The sequence below is a fragment of the Lithobates pipiens genome, unplaced genomic scaffold (genome assembly GCF_037356315.1).
Source record: "Lithobates pipiens isolate NorthernLeopardFrog02 unplaced genomic scaffold, aLitPip1_a1.2 Scaffold_19, whole genome shotgun sequence".
NCBI lineage: Eukaryota > Metazoa > Chordata > Amphibia > Anura > Ranidae > Lithobates > Lithobates pipiens.
Genome location: NW_027507764.1, coordinates 299,855,967 through 299,880,472, shown reverse-complemented (window position 1 = coordinate 299,880,472; position 24,506 = coordinate 299,855,967). Strand labels below are relative to the sequence as shown.

The following is a 24,506-nucleotide window of genomic DNA, read 5'->3' as shown; positions in this document are numbered from 1 at the left end:
TTATCTCATTATGCAAACAGCTATTGAACTGTCTACCATTGACTTTTCGCAGACATACAAAGGTAAACAGATGCCTGCTATTGGTCAAGATTTAATACATAATGTATGATACTTAGTTATCTGAGCTTACAAAAACCTATAAATACAGGCATTAATAAATATATGCTGTTTTTTCATTATTTAAAGAGAGTTAGCTAAACTTGACCAATGTGAGAATATAAGGCTTGCACAGTGCAAATATCAATAATCTGTAGTAACCCATAGTAACACTACATCAGCTTTTTGTTTAATTGAAGGGGTGATTTACGAAAGCAAAGTAGACTGATGCTGAACCTATTTGCTTTCAGCATCCTCTCATGTGCAGGAAGTTTTCAAAAAATTCCAGTACTAAAGTAGCCCACATTCCTGGAAGTGGAGCCCATAGAGATAATTATTTCCTGGAGGGGACTGGCATTATCTGCAACCAACTCTAGTGACAAGCAAAACTGGAAAATTTCCAAGCAGGCACTAGTAACCAGTACTGTGCAGGTGATAACAGACATAGCTGTTAAAGACTCTCACATATATGCAAATGCAACTCTCAAATGAACTGCATCGTTCCTTCCCAAACAAAATATGAGCAACTTGAGAACATCGTTGGCACATACCAAGTTCTCTTCAGATAATCTGCATGTACATGCACCAGTGTAGGGAAGTATAAAACTACTTTCAATTTATTGTTTGTTGCCTGTGCCCTGCTGGGGAGATTTATCTTTACTTCTTGTCCTGGTGAAGCTACAGGATACAAGAGAAAAACTCTGCAAATTGAACAAAATTCCCATCTAAGTTGTCTTAGGAACAGGTGTCTCCAATGGAGGATCTTCCCTCACTTTTTGCTCTAATGATAACTCAAAAATTTTGGAGTTCTACGTACTTTCTGTCATAGTGACAGTGGTCATCAGGACAAACAGAAGGGGCAACTCTCCCCAGCTGTGACATAGATATCAATAAAAACCTTACAAAATGTCTAACTCCTCCCTACTCTGAGTTACTTTGACTTGACACACACACTTTAGAGCTGAACTTCAGGCAAACAGATAAATATAGATGAAATACAAATATAAGAGCAGTTTTACCTGCCAAAGGCTTTGTATTGGTCTATCCATAGCTGTAATTTATACATCACCATCACACAGCCCAGATCTATGCAGGACATAACTTACAGTGGCTTCCCTTTTCCACCCCAGCCTGCTGAGCTGAATAGACATTGAAACATCAGCTGAAGACTACCGAAAGGCTCACCACATCCAGCTGCCCAACTGTTTCCCAGCCAAATGTTGAAGCCCAAGGAGCCTGTCCATGCTCTATCACTGCACACCACAACGAAAAGGGGCTACATTCCAATGGTATCATCAAAGCTAAAAAGCTTTATTAATGGATTCTGCATCCTTACACCCTAGGTGAAAGATATGCAATTAGCAGACGTCCAGCTGTTGCAAAACTACAAGTCCCATCATCCCTCTGGCCCTGGGTCTCATGCTTGTGGCTGTCGTCTTGCTATGCCTCATCAGACTTGTAGTTATGCAACAGCTGGAGGTCCGCTAATTGCACATGCCTGCCCTAGGTCCACCCCTCTATGATTAAACACAGACAGATGAAACGTGTTAGAGGGGTGGACTTATGGTGTAAGGATGCAGTGTGTGCTGTCCAATATTTGAAGCTGTATAGCTTTTATGATGTCATTGCAGTGCAGATTCTTTTCTTCCTTGTGGTAAGCAACAGAGCAATGATGAGTTTATCCATCTTCTTGACCTGCTCTATCCTCTAAATAACATGTTTGTTGTCAGGACATTTGATTAAAGCACAACTGATTGGCTCTCATTCCTGCCTCACCCTCTGCTAGTCTGAATGCTTCTGTAAAAGGGATTTCAGAAAGTTGATACAAAGTTAAATTCAATTACTTACACTCATTCCATTAAGAAACATCTTATGGCTTTTTATAAATACAGAGCCATATTACTTTGTCTGCCTGGAGTTTAGCTTTAACTGACCAACTATTAAATGATGGTGCTTTTTTCATTCAGTTGTCTACAACTCAACCATATTTCTATTACCAGCATTTGATTAGATGTGAAATTCAAACCGAATATAACAATGCAACTTTGCTGTCAGCTTCATATGCTTCTCTAGTGAATTTAGTTACTCTTATTTCAGCATACTAGATTGGATGGCACAAAAACAGAACAATTACCACACAGTATAAAAAGGCAATGAATGCAACTATGAAATCTATATACATGTGTTCCTCTATTCTACCATGTTGCATGGGGTCACTTACTGCAGTCTTTATAACCCCTCCAAACTACACAGATCATTTTTGTATTTTTTTCATTCTTGAGCTGGACATTTCAGCTGCTTAAATGGGAGGAACACATTACAGTTTCAAGGAACGCAGTCTTGGTTCATAAAAACGAAATACTAGTCACTCCCACAGTCTAAAAGCTCAAACATATTTCACGCACCGTGCTACGAAGCCCATGATGTGTGACTGTACTATCAAGGCTGCCTTAAAGACCTCAACTTCACGTTGCTTCTCCAACTTGTGCTCCAGTGACTCCCGCAGAAAAACCTGTACTCAAAATAAAACAGAGTCATTTATTTTTTAAACGGCACACATTCGTCTACAACACCTCCCTGCTCTCCACTTTATACAACTTCTAAATCCTACCAATAGAATATTGCACTTTAGGTTACAGGACAGCAACAGTGATTCTTCTATGAAACATCCTAATTTTCCACTGAAATAAGTACACTTTAAAATTAAATAATCATATTCATGCAAATATGCCAAAATCCAACAATTTACTCACACATCTGTTTCAGAGGACCAGACTTATTTCAGATCTATTGAATTTTCATTACACTTCTCAAAAAATTATTCAATGTACAGTGTGTAAAAAATATCAACAAACAGCAATATAGAATGTAATATAAAGAGGGATTTTATACTGAAGTGAATCAAGTCTTCCCTTGGAAATGCAGTCTTCTTATGTATCTTGTTTTCCCAATGAAAGGAGAGATCAATATAGTGTGCTGAAACAACATTTTTCTCTAAAGATGGCACCAGTGATTTAGTCTTGACATAAAGGTTATAAATAAGGATAATTCAATTTAACACAAAGTAACAGCATAAAAGTAATGAGGCTGTTATGGAGTACATGTGCCCCTGACAGCTGCAATAGGCTTCCTATGGCACTCTTTCATTTCAATGACATGTGATAGAGAATGATGCTTTCCATACAGCTGTATTGGATGAATATAAAATACACAGCAATAGTTCACATAATCGCTCTTCATTGGCTTACATAATGGTAGATCACTGACTCTAAAAAAATACTCCAAGATTCTATCTGAAAACATTTATTTCTGAACCAGCCATAGGGGGTAACATCTGTGACTTATGACCAAGGCAAGTAAGCTTCATGCCATATTGCCAGCTATATCCCAGACCATCTGCCATTACATTTGTTGGTCCTACTAAGACTGCTAAGTAGTGCATTGTTGGCAATAAAAAGAGAAGACTAAGCACTGAGTTTTACATGTTTATGCACAGGATGTGTGTTTTTCCTCTGCACAATGTATGGGAAAGTTCTATCTGTTAAATTGTGGGAAGCTAAAGTGCTACTGGTGGAACTGGATCAAAGTTTGCAGGGTCTAAGTATTTAAGTACTAAAGTACTTATAGATTTCAATTGATTTTGGCTGTTGTTAAAATTAACATATTTTTAATCATCTTAGGCCGCGTACACACGCGGGGACTGTTCGCCCAACTTTGTCCGCTGAACAGTGTTTCAGCGGACAGTCCGCTCGTGTGTGGGCTTTCAGCGGACAGTTTCAGCGAACAGTCTGCTGAACAAAGTTTTTCGGAAATTCCGAAAAACTGTCCGCTGAAACTTTGTTTCAGCGAACAGTCCCCTCGTGTGTAGGCTTGTTCGTCAAACTAAGTTCCGCGCATGCTCAGAAAGGATTTACACGCCGAAGTTTGCATTGCAGTGTATAGGACGTCGTTTTCTAGTCCCGTCGTACGTGCCGTTCACGTCATCGCGCACGGTTTCAGCAAACTGTTCGTTCGTCGTGTGTGGGCAAGTCCGTCCATGCTAATTTTGAGCGGACTGTTTGCTGAAACTGTTTGACGGACAAAGTTGAGCGAACAGTCCCCGCGTGTGTACGCGGCCTTACTGTCCCTGTTGCTTAGATCCTAAATGTTACATAGCATATAAAAATAACATTACAGGATCAAGTACAACGGACATGTAATTGCTTAAGTATTACTATTTCAAACTGGTGAATTATATTTGTTACAGAATTTTCCTTTTAGAAAACTATTAGCATAAAGTGCTGTTAGATAGAAGAGGAAGATAGCACTATTCAAAGAACAATGCAGCATGCATGTACAGCATTTCCACTCTACATGTAAATGCAATTGCAGCATTTAACACTATCAGCCCTAGTGTTAACAGCTCCCCATGTAATGTCACTGTGTGATAAACAGGTAAGAGTCTCTTTTGCACATTTAAACAAGGAGGTGTTAAATCCAGGTGTCTTCTGGGTTTGCTTATAAAATATGCTGTTAAGGCAAGGGTAAGAATGTATAACAAGGATACTTTTATCATGAAAATGCATATCATATGGCTGCAAACATACCTGCAGTCAACATAAAGTGTAACTTTATACGCTGTCATTTATGTATGTGATTAGGGGTATGGTGTCCAATAACAAAAGAAAAAGCAGGTTTGGGATGCTTTTTAAATTACATGCATTAGGTCTGGTATACTAAATCAAATGAAGAAGGATAAATTGTTGGCAAGCATGCATCTGGTAACCTCAAGCTTGTACAACAGCTAGCACTTAAAATTTTGTATGTGCCTATAAACAATAGCCATATGTTTTTAATCCTACATGGTATATACATCTAAAAAGGCTAAGAGTGGTTAAGTAAAATGTTAAATAGAGAAAATCACTTTTTAATTTGAGGCACACTGTGGCTTAGATGGAGAAAATTTGGACGCTGGAGCGTGCAATCCAAAGCAAAACTTGTTTGAAAATTCAATGTATGCATGCTGTAGACCAAGGGTTTGCAAACTTAATAAACAAAGGGAAAGTTTGCTGTCCTTCTGACTTTTTGGGGGCTGGACTATGGCCACTGGGAGTAGAAAAGGTCCCGATGTCAGTGGAAAAAACAATACCCTATCGTTGGTGTCACTGGGAGGAATTTTGCCCTATTGTTGGTGTCATTGGGAGGAATTGTGCCCTATCATTGGTGTCATTGGGAGGAATTTTGCCTCATTATTGGTGTCATTGGGAGAAATAGTGCCCCCCTTCATTGGGGTCAGTGGGGGGAATATTCCCCACTGTTCCATTGTTGGCATCAGTGGATGAATAGTACCCCAAGTGCCGGATAAAAGCAAGCAAAGGGCTGCAGTTTGGAAACCACTGCTGTAGACTATGAGTGCATGTCTGTCTACTTTGTGGATGCATTGTTTTTCTATGTATGATCAATGTACTGTATGTAATTATCCTTTAAGAAAAAAGGCAAATTGTGACAATCCAATTTACTGAGATAACTTTGTGAAATTATAATAAGGGTTAAACATTTGCCAACATCATATGCTTATTCACTCTCCAGGAAATTATTTATATTGAATTTAACCTTGCCTATTTTGGTAATTGATTGCCCACACTTCCCTTAATTTAGAAGGTCATTCAGTGAGTATGCCCATGTTTGTTCATGTGAACATGAATATACAGGGTGCACAGCAAGAAGGAATAAGGTTGGCAGCAAGAAAAGCAGGCCATTGTTCACCTTTGCTGGCAAGCTGAACTCGACTTCTAGTGAATCAGCCAATGAGATTGTGTTACTAATCAAGAAAAGTGCTAATAATTCAACAGCATTACCTTAGTCCTTCCCAGCTGCCATTCTTTGTTAGTTGTGTCATTAAGATGGAGTAAAGTCTCACATTTGCCTTTCAAATCTTCAGGAAGTGTTACATTTCTCATTAGCACTTTATACCTGTAAAGAAAGCAAATAGTAAACCCTCAGAATTCTAAACTGATTTACAATCTATCAAACAAAACATACACAGCACAGAAATCAAGACAAGGACAGTAAGCATCAAATAAGGATAGACAAAAAAAAAAGTATTTTTAGCTTTTTTTGCTAATAAAAACTACTTCTGCTATTTTGTTATTCCTAAGAAATAAATACTGCTTATGAAGCAAAACGTACAAAAAGGAAATGTAGTCAAACATTTGGTAGATTTCCCCCATTGAATAAATGGTAGAGAGACCCCCTATTGGAATTAAACAGAGATAAACCAATTAAGATTTAATAAGGAGGTTACAAGCAAACACAAATCAACTGGCCCCAGCATGTCTAACCTGCTAGTTTGTACCCTGTTGCTTAAAGAGTCTCGTGGACCCTTACAAGGTATCAAATTGATCAGGAACTCTCATTTTATTGCTATAGGATAATTTCAGTCCAAAACCAGATCATTTTGTAAAATGTAAGAGAAAACAACAAGAAGGCTGCATATTGGGTTTAATAATCTGGAAGCGTTCTATTTTAATTTAAGGCCTCGTTCACACCATATGCAAAGAAAAATTTATTGAAAATATATGGAGATTTCACATCAGTTTACATCGGTTTTCATGTATGTTTCAGTGCGTTTCACTGTATACAAGTTGCAGATTCCTGCACAAAAATCTGCACATGATCCGAGTGTTGTGGTGTGAACAGGACACAGAGAACAATTGTTTTCTTTGTGTTCTTGCAGAATGTGTACAGAAAAACTCACAACTCTGCAGATGGCAGTTTTATCAACCTACCAGATTGAAATTTACTGACACAACACCCAAAATTTACTGGCACAGCCAAGTTTTTACTGGCATTTTCAAAAGTTACAAAATTACAGTTTTAAGTATACATTTTAGTATTTAGGCTACAAACAAGTGCAATATGCAATTAGCAATGTGATTTAATGTAGATATTAAGGCAAAAAAAGTCTTACTTTATTTACAATAGTAAATTCGATAAATGTACTAGTAAGTAAGTAGTTCAGGGACAGGACTCAGGAGGACAAGAAATTAGAATAGGCAGCACACACATGTGAAATTGACTCTCACTGTGAAACTGACAGCAGTGTGCAGCGGCACAGATGATGAAATCTCACCAACACAAGTCCCCTCTTGAGTCACAGTGACAGTCACTCTCCACACCAGGGGGCCCTTTCAGTCCAGTCCAGTCCAAACAGCAATGACAATGCCGCTCCCAGCTTACCTTGCTCACACAAGGTTCTCGGCTCAGCTCCCTTGCAGCATGACATCACTTGAAATGCCCAGGCACTGATTCCACCAGACCTGCCTCCCCGCCAGCGCTGCCTGAACACACTGTAGAAGGCACTCAAATGGTCTTGGCCTGGGCCAAGCGCCACAGCCATATTTTTTTACTGGCAACCTTTTCCTGTCACTGGCATTTACTGTCAGGAGAAAAATGCCCATTTTTTACTGGCTGCCAGTAAAAATATTAATGGTTGGCAACACCAGCAGATGGTGTGAACGAGGCTTTAAAGAAGATATGTATGTGTTTGTATAGCAGAATTATACCATGCTTTGTTAATCTACCAAAAATTTAAAAATTTAAAATGCGAGACTTTATAGTAACTGATCCAACCTAAACAATATAAGGTGACATTTGGATGGTGCCATGAGGTACTGTCAAACATGGCTTTATATACACAGTGTGTGTATACTCATTTTTATTTATAATGAGTATAGTTAACCTAATAAAAATTTCCCAAAGAAATAACAGTCATTTAGGATGGATATACTCACCTAAAACAAAATTCTTGAAAAGATATTCTTACGGGAAAGCCGGCTCTGCGGATCCTGACTGTCTCCAGCATGCCAGAATACCTTAACTGGTTCAATACCAGTGTCTGATCAAACTGGTCCGGCATCTGCAGAAAGAAGCACATTTTTATTGCACACATATTTCTTTCTTTCTTAAGGCCCTTCAAGGAACGTCATGCCATATAAAAAACACAAACCAGTTACAGTTAGTGTCGACTGACACTGTGACAAGAATCTGATACTGTTCTGTCTACTAGCCAAGACTGGATTAAACACTGCACAACATCAAACAGCTAAAAATCTAAAAACTTTAAAGACAATCAGTATGTTATTTCTACACAGAATTCTTGAACTTAGCTTGTGACAAGACACACAAAGTACTGCAAATGAACGTTGTGTATGGGTCATATATGAAATATATAAGGAAAATATGCAGTAATTATATTGTCATCGTTATTTCAAATTTAGCCATGTGTGTTTTCTTTGTCTTTACTTTCTCTATATCAGAGATGCTAAACCAGTGAACCTGCTTGGTTTTCATTGTAAATTGTTCCCTCTTTCGTCACTCACCTATTTCTGCAAGGGCAAAACTTAGAAAAAGATGACAAGCTTGAATACAATGCTAGACATAATTACTATAGCCATCTGAATGCTAACACAAAAAAATGAAAAGCTTCTTGTAGCAAATGATACCGCTTATGACATACTGCTGTGTGCAATATATTATGAAAAGGAGAGATAAAAGACTGAGTTTTCAAGTAAAAACAATTCTAGTTCATCCAAAGAAAACTGTCTCTCTGATAGTTGTAAGATCACTAGAGCACCCTTCTCAATCCATTTTGATCATAGTACTAGATATAGAAATGCAACTTGCCGTATGTTTCAATAAAAACACAGTGGGTAAAAGCTCAATAAAAATCCCAGTTAAAAGCTAATTTCTTGCCATAACAGTGAACAGCTCTTAGTGTCTGCCATTGGTTTTGTTTCTACACTACATTTATTTGAAGAACAAGATGCACAGTGACCCAAAGCAATGAAATGAAGAGAGCGGGCTCTAATGAACACCACAGCTGGTCCTTCCTTGTGTTCTGTCACCATAGTAACACTTCCCTTTCTAAGGAAGTGCATTGTATGAATGTGATGATCTTTCAGGGGCCTCTCTGACCCATGGAAGTTACTGGACATGCTAAATCTGGGGCTGTCAACCTTGGTATCTTTTTAAATTCACCATATGCATTTTACCAGTACTTGTGTTCAGTGTTAGGTATAAGAAACATAATAATTAATTTTGGAAATTTACAACTACTAATACACACACACACACACATACACATATATATATATATATATGTGTGTGTGTGTGTGTGTATGTGTGTGTGTATATATACATATATATATGGCCATTTTTCAGAGAATATGAATGATAACACAAAAACTTTTCTTTCACTCATGGTTAGTGTTTGGCTGAAGCCATTTATTATCAAGCAGCTGTGTTTACTCTTTTTAAATCATAATCACAACATAAACTACCCAAATGACACTGATCAAAAGTTTACACACCCTGGTGATTTTGGCCGGATAACATGCACACAAGTTAACACAAAGGGGGTTGAATGGCTATTAAAGGTAACCATCCTCACCTGTGATCTATTTGCTTGTAATTAGTATGTGTATAAAAGGTCAATGAGTTTCTGGGCTCCTGACAGACCCTTGCATCTTTCATTCAGTGCTGTACTGACATTTCTGGATTTTGAGTCATGGGGAAAGCAAAAGAATTGTCAAAGGATCTGCGGGAAAAGTAGCTGAACTGCATGAAACAGGAAAGGGATATAAAAAGATATCCAAGGAATTGAGAATGCCAATCAGCAGTGTTCAAATTCTAATCAAGAAGTGGAAAATGAGGGGTTCTGTTGAAACCAAACCACGGTCAGGTAGAACAACAAAAATTTCAAGACTGACAGGAAAATTTTCGGGTTGCAAAGAAAACCCCAAAAATAACTTCAGGTGAAATACAGGACTTTCTGAAAACATGTGGTGTGGCTGTTTCAAGATGCACAATAATGAGGGACTTGAAGAAAGATGGGCTTCATGGTCAAATTGCCAGAAGAAAGCCATTACTATGCAAATGCCACAAAGTATTCCACTTACGATGTGCCAAACAGCACAGAGACAAGCCTCAAACCTTCTGGCACAAAGTAATTTGGAGTAATGAGACCAAAATTTTGCTTTTTGGCCACAACCATAAACACTACATTTGGAGAGTCAACAAGGCCTATAATGAAAGGTACACCATTCGTACTGTGAAACACAGAGGTGGATCGCTGCTGTTTTGGGGATGTGTGAGCTACAAAGGCACAGGAAATTTGGTCAAAATTGATGGCAAGTTGAATGCAGCAAGTTATCAAAAAATACTGGAGGAATATTTGCATTCATCAGCCAGGAAGCTGCACATGGGACATACTTGGACATTCCAAAATGACAATGATCCAAAGCACAAGGCCAGGTCAACCTGTCATTGGCTCCAACGAATAAAGTGAAGGTTCTGGAGTGGCCATCTCAATCTCCTGAATCATTGAGCCACTCTGGGGAGATTTCAAACATGCAGTTCATGCAAGAGAACCCAAGGATTCACAGGAACTGGAGGCTTTTTGCCAAGAGGAATGGGCAGCTTTACCATCTGAGAAGATAAAGAGCCTCATCCACAAATACCACAAAAGACGTCAATCTGTCATGGATGTTAAAGGGTAATACATGGTAATAAAAACTGGGGTATGTAAACTTTTGATCTGGGGTCATTTGGGTAGTTTCTGCTGTCATTATGATTTAAAAGGAGTAAACACAGTTGATTGGTAATAAATTCCCCTGAAAAATTGCCAAGAAATCATAAATTCTGTCAGAAACTTATGAGCACAATTGTGGATATATATATATATATATATATATATATATATATATATATATATATATATGGGAGTTAAGTGACTTTGAAGGGGTTGGTCTGACTATTTCAAAAACTGCTGATCTACTGGGATTTGCATGCTCAACCATCTCAACCATAGGGTTTACAGAACACTTGTTAAAACCAAGGTATGCCGAATACCATCTCTGAACACACAACACACAGAACCTTGAAGCAGATGGGCTGCAGCAGCATAAGACCACACTGGGTGCCAGTCCTGTCAGCTAGGAACAGGAAACTGAAGTTACAATTTGCACAGGCTCACCAAAAATGGACAAAAGAAGATTGTAAAAAGGCTGCCTGGTCTAATAAATATTGATTTCAGCTGCGACATTCAGATGGTAGGGTCAGAATTTGGCGTAAACAACATGGTTCGGGCTGGTGGTGTAATGGTGTGGGGGATATTTTCTTGGCACACTTTGGGCCCCTTAGTACTAATTTAGCATCATTTAAACATCATTTAAACACCATGAGTATTGTTGCTGACCATGTCTATCCCTTTATGACTACATAGTACCCATCTTCTGATAGCTACTTCCAGCAGGATAATGTCACAAAGCTCAAATCATTTCAAACTGGTTTCTTGAACATGACAAGGAGTTCACTGTACTCCAATGGCCTCCACAGTCACCAGATCGCAATCCAGTAGAGCATGTTGGGGATGTGGGAGATTTGCATGGACGTGCAGCTGACAACTGCATGCAATCATGTCAATATGGATCAAAATCCCAGAGGAATGTTTCCAACACCTTGTTGAATCTTTTCCACAAAAAAATGAAGGCAGTTCTGAAGGTAAAAGGGGGTAAAACCCAGCACTAGCAAGGCATACCAAAAAAAGGGGGTGGTGAGTGTATATATATAGTATTTCACAAAAGTCCCCTCACATTTTTGTAAATATTTTATTGTATCTTTTCATGTGACAACACTGAAGAAATGACACTTTGCTACAATGTAAATTAGTGAGTGTACAGCTTGTATAACAGTGTAAATTTGCTGTCCCCTCAAAAAAACTCAACACACAGCCATTAATATCTAAATCACTGGCAACAAAAGTGAGTCTACCCCTAAGTGAAAATGACCAAATTGGGCCCAATTAGCCATTTTCCCTCCCTGGTGTCATGTGACTCGTTAGTGTTACAAGGTCTCAGGTGTGAATGGGGAGCAGGTGTGTTAAATTTGGTGTTATTGCTCTCACTCTCTCATACTGGTCACTGGAAGTGCAACATGGCACCTCATGACAAAGAACTCTCTGAGAATCTGAAAAAAAAAAAAGAATTGTTGCTCTACATAAAGATGGCTTAAACCCCATATACACTATCAGATTTTTGAAAGGTGAAACTCCTAAGGTTTGACCTCATATTATAAGGTTTTGGTAAATCTGAAGGAAAAAAATCAGCTAAAAATCTGATAGTGTGTATGGGGCTTAAGGTTATAAGAAGATTGCCAAGACCCTGAGCTGCAGCACGGTGGCCAAGACGTATGAGTGCTGCCAGCATTGCTGCAGAGGTTAAAGGGGTCGGGGATCAGCCTGTCAGTGCTCAGACCATAAGCCGCACACAGCATCAAATTGGTCTGCATGGCTGTTGTCCCAGAAGGAAACCACTTCTAAAGAAAGCTCGCAAACAGTTTGCTGAAGACAAGCAGACTAAAGACATGGATTACTGAAACCATGTCATGAGGTCTGATGAGACCAAGATAAACTTATTCGGTTCAGATGCTGTCAAGCGTGTGTGGTGGCAACCAAGAGAGGAGTACTGCCTACAGTTAAGCATGGTGGTGGGAGTGTCATGGTCTGGGGCTGAATGAGTGCTGCTGGCACTGGGGAGCTATAGTTCATTGAGGAACCATGAATGCCAACATTTACTGTGACATACTGAAGCAGAGCATGATCCCCTTCCTTCGAAGACTGGGCCGCAGGGCAGTATTCCAACATGATAATGACCCCAAACACACCTCCAAGATGACCACTGTCTTGCTAAAGAAGCTGAGGGTAAAGGTTATGGACTGGCTAAACATGTCCCCAGACCTAAACCCTATTGAGCATCTGTGGGGCATCCTCAAATGGAAGGTGGAGGAGCGCAAGGTCTCTAACATTCCACCAGCTCCATGATGTCATCATGGAGGAGTGGAAGAGGACTCCAGTGGCAACCTGTGAAGCTGTGGTGAACTCCATGACCAAGAGGGTTAAGGCAGTGCTGGAAAATAATTGTGGCCACACAAAATATTGACACTTTGGTCCCAATATGGACATTTTCACTTAGGGGTGCACTCACTTATGTTGCCAGCGATTTAGACATTATTGGCTGTGTGTTGAGTTATTTCAATGGCAGAGCAAATTTACACTGATATACAAACTGTACACTCACTAATTTACATTGTAGCAAAGTGTCATATTTCTTCAGTGTTGTCACATGAAAAGATATAATAAAATATTTACAAAAATGTGAGGGGTGTACTCACTTTTGTGAGATACTGTGTGTGTATTTTTAGTTTAATGGCGTATCAAACACAGAGTGGTACTGTGGATACACTGCATAGTAAACATGCCACGTCCCGATATTTGAAATTACTAAAAAACAGAACAACTATTTTTGACGGTGATGGACTTTTTAGGCATAAAACAAATTTCTTTAAAATAATTTTAACAATATTTATTTATAAAAACAAAAACCATACATTAATTGCCTCAGAGCATAGTGATTACACTGTCTAATATGATCTAATTACTTCCCAGTTGGACAAAAGACTCATACATTTCCATTTTGTTATGATGCATATATAACATAGCAGAGGATAAAAAAAAAAAAAGAGTCAAAAACAGGAAAAAATTGAACAGTGTATCATGGAGAGTCCATACAGGAATAAAAATTATTTTAAAACGTTGCCGGATAGTCTTCCAGGGTTGTACTCCTCCAGGTGCAAAAGTCCAGGGGTACCCCAAAATGAAAGGAGGATTGTATCACAGTGGGTGGTTATACATAAACCAACCTGGTCTTAATAAATACATTTTTTTCTTTTAAATAATTCCAGTAGGAGTGAGAAAACCTTCCCCACGTTTGCTGGCCACACACCGGGACAGCCCTCCTTTCTATTTTGTTCTGTTTTTAAGTAACTGTGTGTGTGTGTATATATATATATATATATATATATATATATATATATATATATATATATATATATATATATATATATATATATATATATATATATATATATATATATATATATACATAAACACACACACAGATATATAAGCCTGTGTAAAGGGGTAAATCATAGCCAATAGGAAAGTTTTAACAGCAATACCACAACAGCAAAAATGAGAATTTGTTATGCCTTCACAGGATATTACAACCTGTCACACCACTTTCAAGCTCGTTTTACCTTTTCCTCAAATCATACAGTTATGTTATCTTTTACAGACAGCTGGTATTTCTTTACATAGCATAGCAAAGTCATAAAGGAACTTGTTTTTCAATCTCCTCATTTCATGTTCAGAATCTTTATGAGAAAATGTGCCCAAAGCATTCACTCAGCATAAAGATCAATATAATCTACACGGTCTTCTGAAATGAACTGATTTCTGTAATACACAAATGCCACCCAAACACTAAAATAATGCATGTATATCTTAAGTTGGGCATACACACATCAAAATGTGTCTGGTTTTGTGTGACCCTCCCTGTTCAACAGAAGTCGATTGTTACATATATATAAATATATATATGGTGACATAATTGGTAAGGTTGAATAATGACACCAGTCCATCCTGTTCCACCTGTGTGCGTGTGTGTATTATTTATGTCTCTACCACTTCCCATATTCCTGTATATTGTGTTGAATAAGGTGCTCATCAAAGACTTTTTGAAATGAATGACTTTACCCACTAAAACCACTGATTGTGGAAGGGAGTTGCACATCCTAACCGCTCTAATGCCGCGTACATACGACCGGACTTTTTGACAGCAAAGGTCCGATGGAACGAGTCCATCGGACAATTCGATCTTGTGTGGGCTCCATCGGACCTTTGCTTGCCAAAAATGTGGCGGACTTTAGAAATAGAACATGTTTTAAATTTTTCCACCGGAACTCCGCCGGACCGAGAAAACCCTTTGTGTGTATGCTAGTCCGACGGAGAAAAACCGACGCTAGGGCAGCTATTGGCTACTGGCTATGAACTTCCTTATTCTAGTCCAGTCGTACGTCATCACATTTGAATCCGTCGGACTTTGGTGTGATTGTGTGTGGCCAAGTCCGTTCATTCGGAAAGTCAGTCGGAACTCCGCTGAAACTCCGTCAGAAAGACCGCCGGACCTAGTCCCTCGAAAAGTCCAGTCGTGTGTACGCGGCATTACAGTAAAAAAAAACCTTCCTCAAAAAAAAAAGTTCCTCATAACGGAAATCCTTAAATCACCTTCTGTTGAACGAACACACTGGAAAACTTTTTTTTGGATCAGACAAAGCAGCAGCAGCTATAATGTCCTGGCAAGGGGTGGAGCGGTGGGTCTGGTGGAGGAATCTGTTAATTTTTTCTTTTGGCCTGCAGGCTGAACAAGAAAAATCTATCTGTAAGAATGCTTTACATCTAGTAGAGAAGAGTATGGTGTTTATATGTGTTTACTCTTGCAACAGCTTCAGTTTATGATCATTATAATCACTTTTAGGCCCCATTCACATATTCAGGTTTTAGCACGTACATCAGATTGTGCTAAAACTCATGTTTCATCAAGGGAAAGCTAGAGCCTGTTTACATCTGTGTGCTGTGCTGCAGCAAGGCCATTTTTTAGTCTGCTTTCATGCAACTGTGGCCCCTAAAAATCAATGGTAATGCATGAAGACACATTTTGCATCTATTTCAACCCAAAAAAAAAAATTTTTTTATTGGCTAACTTGAAAAATGCATTACACACGAAAACACACAAAATTATTTAAATTATAAAAAAATCGATGCATGTGCATAATGCATATCGATGCATATTATTATTATACAGGATTTACAGCAGTGCTTTTCATTATAAAGGGAGTGAGTACAGTTATAATGCAATTCAATACAAGAGGATTAGAAGGACCTTGTTCCTGAGAGCTTACAATCTAATAGGGAATCTTAAAATGCATAAAATGGTACTACAAAGGTGTGGACCGAGCCCCGTATAATCACTAATGATTTAAAAGGAGCATGAACTTTGGTTAAACCTCCACCTAAAATACATTGCAATGATTTTTTTGCAAGCTCAGTTCCCATTCCTATCTGCTTATATCTGCTTATATATCTGCTTATATACTTTATATACTACAAACAGCAATGTCAGTATAGTGTTAGTATAGCTATGCTGCTGAACACGCTCCATTTTCCTTTCATTTTCAAAGCATAGCTAGTAAAAGCCTTAAAAATAAATTTCAAGCAAAGATAATTCACTGATCTATTAATGCTATCAAGGAAACACTGCCACTACATTTAAGTCTTTTTTATTTTGTTGAATTCAGTCTTCCAAGAAAATTATTAACTTAATTGGTGGCAGTGATGAAGTAAACAATTAGTTCTGACACTTTGCTACATCATAGTCTGTATGTGTGAGACCAATAACTTGACATTAAGTGTGTTGGCAAAGCATTTCCTATGTAACTAACAGGCAAGTAAAGGGGTTCCCAATTTGCCAAATTAGTGGGAAAGCAGTATAGGGAGAATTGGTGCAGTACAGCATAGCATGAATCTAAATCATGAAATATGAGCAAGTAGGTTACTTTCCCTGTATGCGATTGGCTAGAAAGCAATGGCAGGCTCAGTAGAAAAGTATGTCCCCTGCCAGTACACTTTAGAGAAGGACCCTTTCTCCCTTTGTGGAATCAGTGGTCTCAGCTCTGCAACCAACAAAACTCATGCCTCCTACTAACTGGAAAGCTCTAACTCTGACTCAGCATGGGAACATTCTAAAGGGTAAGTTTACCCTTTCATGAAAAATGAAAAGATGAAATAACTCCTACAATCCTGGCCACTCCTCTGGACCTCACTGCCCAAGCAGCTTGCTATGGTGGCACCTGAGCCGTGTCACAGCTCAGTGTGTTCATTCAGACACAGAGCCCTGACTTGGCCCTCTCTCTTCTGATTGGCTAACTGACTTTGATTGACAGCCGTGGAAGCCAATGGTGCTGCTGCTGTGTCTCAGCCAATCAGGAGGAGAGTCCTGGATGGCTAAGACACTCGTGAATATCGCTGGAGAGAGATGGGGCTCAGGTAAGTATTAGGTGGGCTGAGGGGGAGCTGCTACACACAGAAGGTTTTCTTATCTTAATGTATAGAATGCATTATGATAAAAAAAACCTCTGCATTTACAACTCCTTTAAGTAGTGAACATAGCCACCAAGGAAAATGAAGTGTGTTATTAAAAGGATTACTGAGTGAAAATAAAGTGAAAAAAGCCTGAAAAGAAAAAAAAAAACCTCATGTCACAGCTCTTCTCAGTGATCACATGATCAGCTGGCTTTCCCCTCTCTGACAGATTCTGCGGGCGGGGCAGAGACTACCCCACTGACATCACATGGGAGAGGCGAGAAGAGCTGTGAAATGAGGTATAGCAAGTTTATTTATTTTTTTATAAATCACTCACACAGAGGCACACAGGATTAGAACACAGAGGGGATGGTATAAAGATGTTGTGGGAATAAGCACACTCACGAGCTGACAGGCAGGGAGAAAGAGGGGTGAGAGCACAGAGAAGACATATCAGGGCTGCAGATGACGGAGGCACGTAAACTGACCATGGTGTCAGGGCTCAGCAGCCATTATACACCGTGGTCAGTTTACAAAGGGGAGGGCATAGCCAGGCAGGATCAGCCAGTTATTACATGTGTTACAGGGGGCCAAATGACACAGCACAAGCACCGTGCTGTATAACATGCTTTAAAAGGAACAGGATCTTTATTTTAATTTTTTTACGCTAGGAAATTGATTCTGTTGAGATGGAAAAATACTACTGCACCCCCAGTACAGAACTTTTATCGTATGGTGAATAAAGATTTATCTGTTTTTAAGCTGATATATGAGGGTAGGGCTCGCCCTAATAAGTCCTTTCAAATCTGGCAGCCCTAGTTTAATATAGAGGACTCCTTTTGGAAAGACACTCCGCTATCTCAACAACTGTAACACTGTAGATATAATTTAATACCATCAAACTATTAGTTTGTTAATACCATGCTCTTGGCCTTTTAGCTCTCCTGCTTAATGTTGAGGGAAGAGGTGGCAGGGGTATGAGTGTTATATGTGTGATTGCGCGGTTGATTTAGACTCTTTACACTATAAATAGGAATAATGGGCAATAAATTAGGGTCTGCGTAGTCCAACCATAATAGTTTTGTTATTTATATGTCCTATCACTCATTATTGGGAGACATCTGAGATATGTAGCTGCTTTGTTAGTTTGTTGGCCATTTTAAGGCTTGTTTCTTTTTTGCATATTCTTGTTATAAGTGTTATGTTTTTTGAAAATAAGAAAATAAAATGGAGTAAATAAACACCTTTCAAAAAGCATATCGATTTTTGCCTCATTGGTAGTATCTAAAGAATGTTGTTACCTACACACTTTGAAAATAATGCAGAAAAATTAGTTGTTGCACCTGTGCAGTCGGTCACCCTTTCACATAGATTTAAAAAGGGTGGTAACATTAGATCCTGTTTGAATTACCAGCATCAAAGGAGCACTTGAGAGATTAAAAGGAGATGAATCATACAATTCATATGCATAAAGGGAAACTTCATTATACCAATCATTTGTTTGGCGTACAAAGAAAAGTTTCCTGTGAAGCGTGTCTGTTAAAGTTACCTAAGGTCATCGAAGGCCTTGTGCAAATAAAACGTGCAACTTTTAGTATAGTATTGACTTAAAAAACTATTGTTTTGAACAATGTTTCAACCTAACCTACATTATCACATATGATAGTCAGTCGGTTAGTTTATGAGTACTGAAGTGACTTGCTGGAAAGACACACATGTGAAAACACTGGTAACAAGGTGCTTATTTTTCCTAGAGAAAAGTGAAATGATTAATTGGGAGGAAATGGGGGTGGGTTATTTACGAAAGGCAAATCCACTTTGCACTGCAAATGCACTTAGAAGTGCAGTCGCTCTATATCTAAGGAGTAGATCTGAAATGAGTGGAAGCTCTGCCGATTTTATCATCCAATCATGTGCAAGCTAAAGTGCTGTTTTTTATTTTCCTCGCATGTCCCCCTCGGACCTACAGAGACTTTACTTCCAAGTGCACTTGCAGTGCAAAGTGAATTTTCCTTTAGTAAATAACCCCCAATATCATCTAAACTCTAGCAATACTTCAATCTAGTAGGCTGGTAAAAAAAAAAAAGTTAATGTTTCACTTGCTTTGGAATACCAACTTTGCAATAAATGTTTTACCAGATGTCCAAAAGACTAAAACCAGGACCTGCACTGCATATGTTCTATTCTTTACAGCCATCTAATAAATACCGATGTTACTAACTATTTCTGAGCCCTCCTAACTAGAAAGGGCTAGAAAAAACACTCAGCCAGGCGGTGAAAACTGGCACATTGCAACAAGTTCAGCTATGTCAGTATCACAGCCTGTTTACTGCAGTCTAATCCTGTACTTTATTATTTACTAAGAATAACTGACCCCACTCAGCTTTTTAGTTTCCACCTGCTTCATATGCATCTAATTCACATTTCTGCTTTTCTGGGATTAACTTGGATGATCGTCAGACAATCATAGAAAATTACATGATTAGCAACTGTACTTGAATAGATATTTAACAGGTTACCTACTATATTTATTGCTATCTGAAGTTCTCTTAATAATAAAATTTACTGTATTATAAACTGCAATACAAACAATGTTTATACCTGGATCTACAAGGTATACAATCTTTCACTTGACCGATGACACTGTCAGTGGGCAGTCAATAAAATCCTAACGACACCTTTCTGGTGGTATATCCCAGATTCAAGAATCCCTGCTGCCCCTTACTGAGAGATTCAGTATGTTCTTCTTTTTCAAAGTGCTGCTAGTACTGCATCAAATAAAAATATAATTACCTCCAGTTTGCAGGTAATGAAACTGAAGGTAATAAAGGCTAACCGTAACTTGGCACACAGAGGTAGAGTGCCTGTCTCTGTAAGCTGTGCAGTGGGTGACATATTTTTAGCCGCTATCTCCTTCCCTCCCCACCCGTCACTAATTGTTAAGGATGTAATTGCCTTTAGAGCTAACAGTCTCCGAGCAACCAGTGATGCTGATAGTGGGGGAAGCCTGATGGGGAAGCTGAGACACTAGTTCCCAATCAGGTCCACTCTCTTCTTGTGTTTCAAAACAGGCAGAGAGCAGATTCTATTTTCAGTTTCAGGTAATCTATTGGCTATTGAGTTTAATAGCTAGAGTCGTGACACTTCTATGCATGATTCACTTTTAAGACACAGCACAACATTTATTTTGCTTTTTTCTTATCTATTGGGTATGAACTTACCCTCAGCCTGCTGTCAGTCACAAAGGCAGCGGACCTGACTGGGAACTAGTGTCTGAATCCCTTCAGGCTCTGCCCACCCAACTTTAAAAATCCGTTGCGGCTGAACTGTCTGTGTGACAGCTGCAGAGGCAGGAGGAAGGTCAACTGCACTGAGGTGTAATGTCCTTTCGGTCTCCACACATGGTGTGTGCCCCAAATTCACATACATGTTTATAACAGGTACATACATTTGTTGCCCATACCATCATTTGGCAAGTGGAGGCATGTAGAAATTCTAAAGGGTATCATAGAAACAGCAATTCATACACAGGAATCCCCGTGTGTATGTACCATAAGTTAAATTTCACCTCTAAGAGTAATAACAGGCTGCCATGGCTTACCTCCTTCTGAAAATGCTAGTTGTCTGGATGCTATTCTGAAAATCTGACTTTAATGCTTTCCTAATCTGGTACCAGTATGCATATCAGGATAGTAAGATAAAAGACAAAGTATTTTTCTGCATTCTTGGGTTAATGATTCAACTATTGAAGCCAGAGGATAATAATGATAGTCAGTGGGCTAGCAATTGCAAAATAAGATGGATTGAAAAAATCCATACTTCTTGCAGGAAAGGTTTTTTATTTTAAAGCTGTGGAAGCATAAGATCACAGTAGAAGTTGCTGCTACTGCAGTTATTATTGTGGTCTTCCGGGTCCCATGCCAAGGAGCATAGTATCCACAGGAGGTCACTTGCTCAAAATTGGTGCACAGAATGTCTTACCATTTTCTCAATGAATGCAAGGCATTCTTTAATTGGATGAGATGAAGAGGTGGGGCAGTGATGTCAAGTTCTCTATCTTGTCCAGTTTTTTATCGGCTCTCTTTCTCGTCCAATTTTTTTATTTGTGCACATTTTATTCATGCTTTGGCATTAAGGGTTAAACTTTGCAACTACTAACCTATTTCATATAGGAATGTTGCAAAGTACAAGAAACTAAGGCTGAAACGAACGATTATTTTCATAATCGATTAGTTGGCCGATTATTGCTTCGATTAATCGATTATTTGGTTAATAACCTTAAACAAAAGTGTGGTGTATAATTTAGTTAATATGTAGCATTAAAAAAAAGCTATTTATTCATAAATATCTCTATGCAGTGGTAAATATAAATAACCAACTATATGGTTAGAGAGCAAAATCTCTAATCCTTTCTGAGAACAACAGACAGAAGAGATATACTGTATATACTATCAGAGGAGATCTTCCCTCAAAAAAAAATTAATTTTAAGAACGTTTGTTCGATTTTCTAATCATTAGTGGGGTCAAATCGATGTTCATTTTCAACCACAGTGACGGGAAAATTTAGAAATAGAAAACTGCTTGGTGAACAGAATTTTCAGACAGTGTATGTGGTTTTCGTTCAGAAATTGTATTCATTTTAAATTTCAAAACAACTTTTTCTTTGTACAAAGATTCTTCGTCTGAAAATTGATCCATGTGGCCAGCATAAGGCTCGGTATACAGTTTGCTTTTGATCTGTTTCTGCAGTGCTTTTTGCTGTGCGTTTTGATTTTTGCGCTTATGATTTTGCTGTGAATTGAGTTTTTTCATTTATTTTGGCCAATTTGTTGTTATGCAGATTAAAAAACACAAATTGCTGCAAAACCCATTACATGCTTTTCTGCAGGTTCTCCATCGAAGTACATTGAACCAAAAAAAAGCATTGTTTTGTGTTAAAAAGTCCCTGACCGTTTCCAAATACAGAGCAGCTGAAAAAAGCATAGATGTGAACGTGTCTCATAGGAAACCATGTCAATAAACTGTAGTGTGTTTCCGCAAAAAGCACCAAAACACACATAGATGTGAACCAGGTCTAATACGTTTAGTAACATAACGGGGTTAATCAAACAAAAAACTACAACAAAAAGCAGATAATCACTACTGCAAGGGGTTAATTTTTTTTTAAACTGTAGAACTGTGAAAGTGGTATTTACAGTAGCGATTATTTGCTATTTTTGTACTATAAAAGGGCTCATTTTAGTTTTTTTTTAACCCCATTATGTTACTGGCCGATTAATCAATTATGAAAATAGTAATCGATTAATTTCACTATAATTGAATAGAATGCACTATAATTATAAAATAAATGCTAAACTACTGAAATAATAATACCAAAGCATTTAAATTGGTCTTTTAGCTTCTAAGTATAATTTCTGTAGGCGTAATCATTCCATATGCCCATCGGAGATATTTTAAATAATAACTCCCCATCACTCTTGACTCTGTTTGAATGACAGGGGTGGGACTAGATCATGACCCTGCAGATCTGACTCGAATGTTGAAAGCGATCCCAACACCGACGCTCTTATTTCCATAATGTGTTAATAATATGGTCTAATGTCAAGCCAATTAAAGTCTCTGGGTGATTAATTCTGGCACTGTATGGCTGCTCTGTCATCTTTCCACCTTCAATGCGAATGGCTATCTCTTCTCTAAAAAAAAAAAATCAGTCGCCTTCTTTGCTGCCTGATAGATTACCATGATAAACAGACAGTTGGAAGCCCATTATCTGGCATCTGCTACTCCATGGTTATTTTAGCATGGCAGAAAATAAATTGCATTGTCTGAAATGGGATACTGTTTTTGAATATAATCTGCCATTTGAATGCTCTGTGTCAAATTGCACACAATCACGCACACGCATACACACGCTAACAATTATGTCTATCTAAAGGATTAGGAGAGATTTTTGGGTCTATGGAATCTTTATTACAAGAATGTTTGTTTAAGTCTGAAAGACAAAACCTACTCACAGGAGACACTACTTGATATATAGAAAGTGGGAACACAATAAAATAGTTCCCTGAACACAAGCAACTCAGGTTGCTGTGATACTAAAGCATCCATATAATGCCTTAGATGTTAAACAAGTGAAAGCTTTGAGCAGGCTGACAAATGAATGATTTACCCTAATAAATGTATAACATTGGGGAAATCAGTTGTTATAAATGATCCTAACAGAATTGTAGTGACAACGCAAGCTGCAATGAGAAAATCTAACAATAGTATTACTATTATTATGAAAATACAATGTTTCAACCTATTCTGGTGTTTTGCCTTGTATCCTAGTAAAGAATGCACTTATGTTGTAGCAAAAGACAGGGGTCTGATTTACTAAGGTCCTATTGATACCTTTGAGATTCAGTGAGTTGCGGTTAAACACGTTGCATTCAAAATGACTGGCACCCGAAAGCACTAAGGCACCACAGCTTCAACACACATGTATTGCAATGCACCATAATGCAGAGTAACACATTATCATATGTATCAAATGTTGCATATCCATTTAATGGTCTGTTCCTAAGTTCCTGTGTGTTGGCTAACCATTCAAAATGACCATTTTAAAGCAATGCTCAATACCTCTCGAAGCGCATTAACATGTGTATGTCAACTCAATGCACAGAAAATTGAGTCTCTAAGAATTTGAGAATCTTTACGTAATAAATTGGATGAATATTCACTTTAGTTATCCAATGATATGAAAACAGGGATTTGTGTGAACATTCTCCAAGCCTTTAGTGAATCAGCCCCATGATCTATAATCTGCATAGTTAGTACAGAGTGCTTCTCAGTTTGTTTTTGTTTAGTCCACTGTGTTGAATGAAAAAAACTGAACAAATGTACCAAGCATTAGGTATTATAGCCTAATACCGCCCCAGCCTGACTGGACAATGAAAGAGTAGCAGCACACAGATGTAGTCCTGGAGATGCTCCCTACTCTTGTAAACATGCTCACAGACAGCCCTTCTTCTCCAGAGTGCTGATATTCAAGCCAGTTCTTTGTAACAAAGAAATTATTTTCTATTAAATGCATAAACAAATAATTAACTTTAAGAATCTCCTTTAGACCGAGGGCTTTCACACTGGAGCGGTGCGCTGGCAGGGCATCAGAAAAAGTCCTGCCAGCAGCTTCTTTGGAGCGCATTAGGAGCGGTGAACTCACTGCTCCTAAAGCTCCCCTGCTCATTGAAATCAATGGGCAGCGCTGCTGAACCGCTGGCAAAGCCCCGCTATAGCAGCACTTTTAAACCTTTTTCAGCTGCTAGTGGGGGTTAAAAGCACCCCGCTAGCAGCTGAATAGTGCCATTAAAACGACGGTACATCGCCGCTAGTTTTAACACTGACACCCGGG

At 38.5% G+C, this 24,506-nt stretch overlaps 1 protein-coding gene across 1 annotated transcript in view; it reads right to left on the bottom strand.

Moving 5' to 3' along the window:
• Positions 1-24,506, bottom strand: part of MYO10 (myosin X) — a 311,116-nt gene that overhangs the window by 67,234 nt on the left and 219,376 nt on the right. Inside the window, exons 20-22 of the mRNA XM_077492017.1 lie at positions 7,869-7,993; positions 5,934-6,048; positions 2,502-2,608 (exon numbers count right to left, since the gene is read on the bottom strand). Coding sequence (XP_077348143.1) covers positions 2,502-2,608; positions 5,934-6,048; positions 7,869-7,993 — 347 coding nt within the window. The remainder of the gene's footprint in view (positions 1-2,501; positions 2,609-5,933; positions 6,049-7,868; positions 7,994-24,506) is intronic.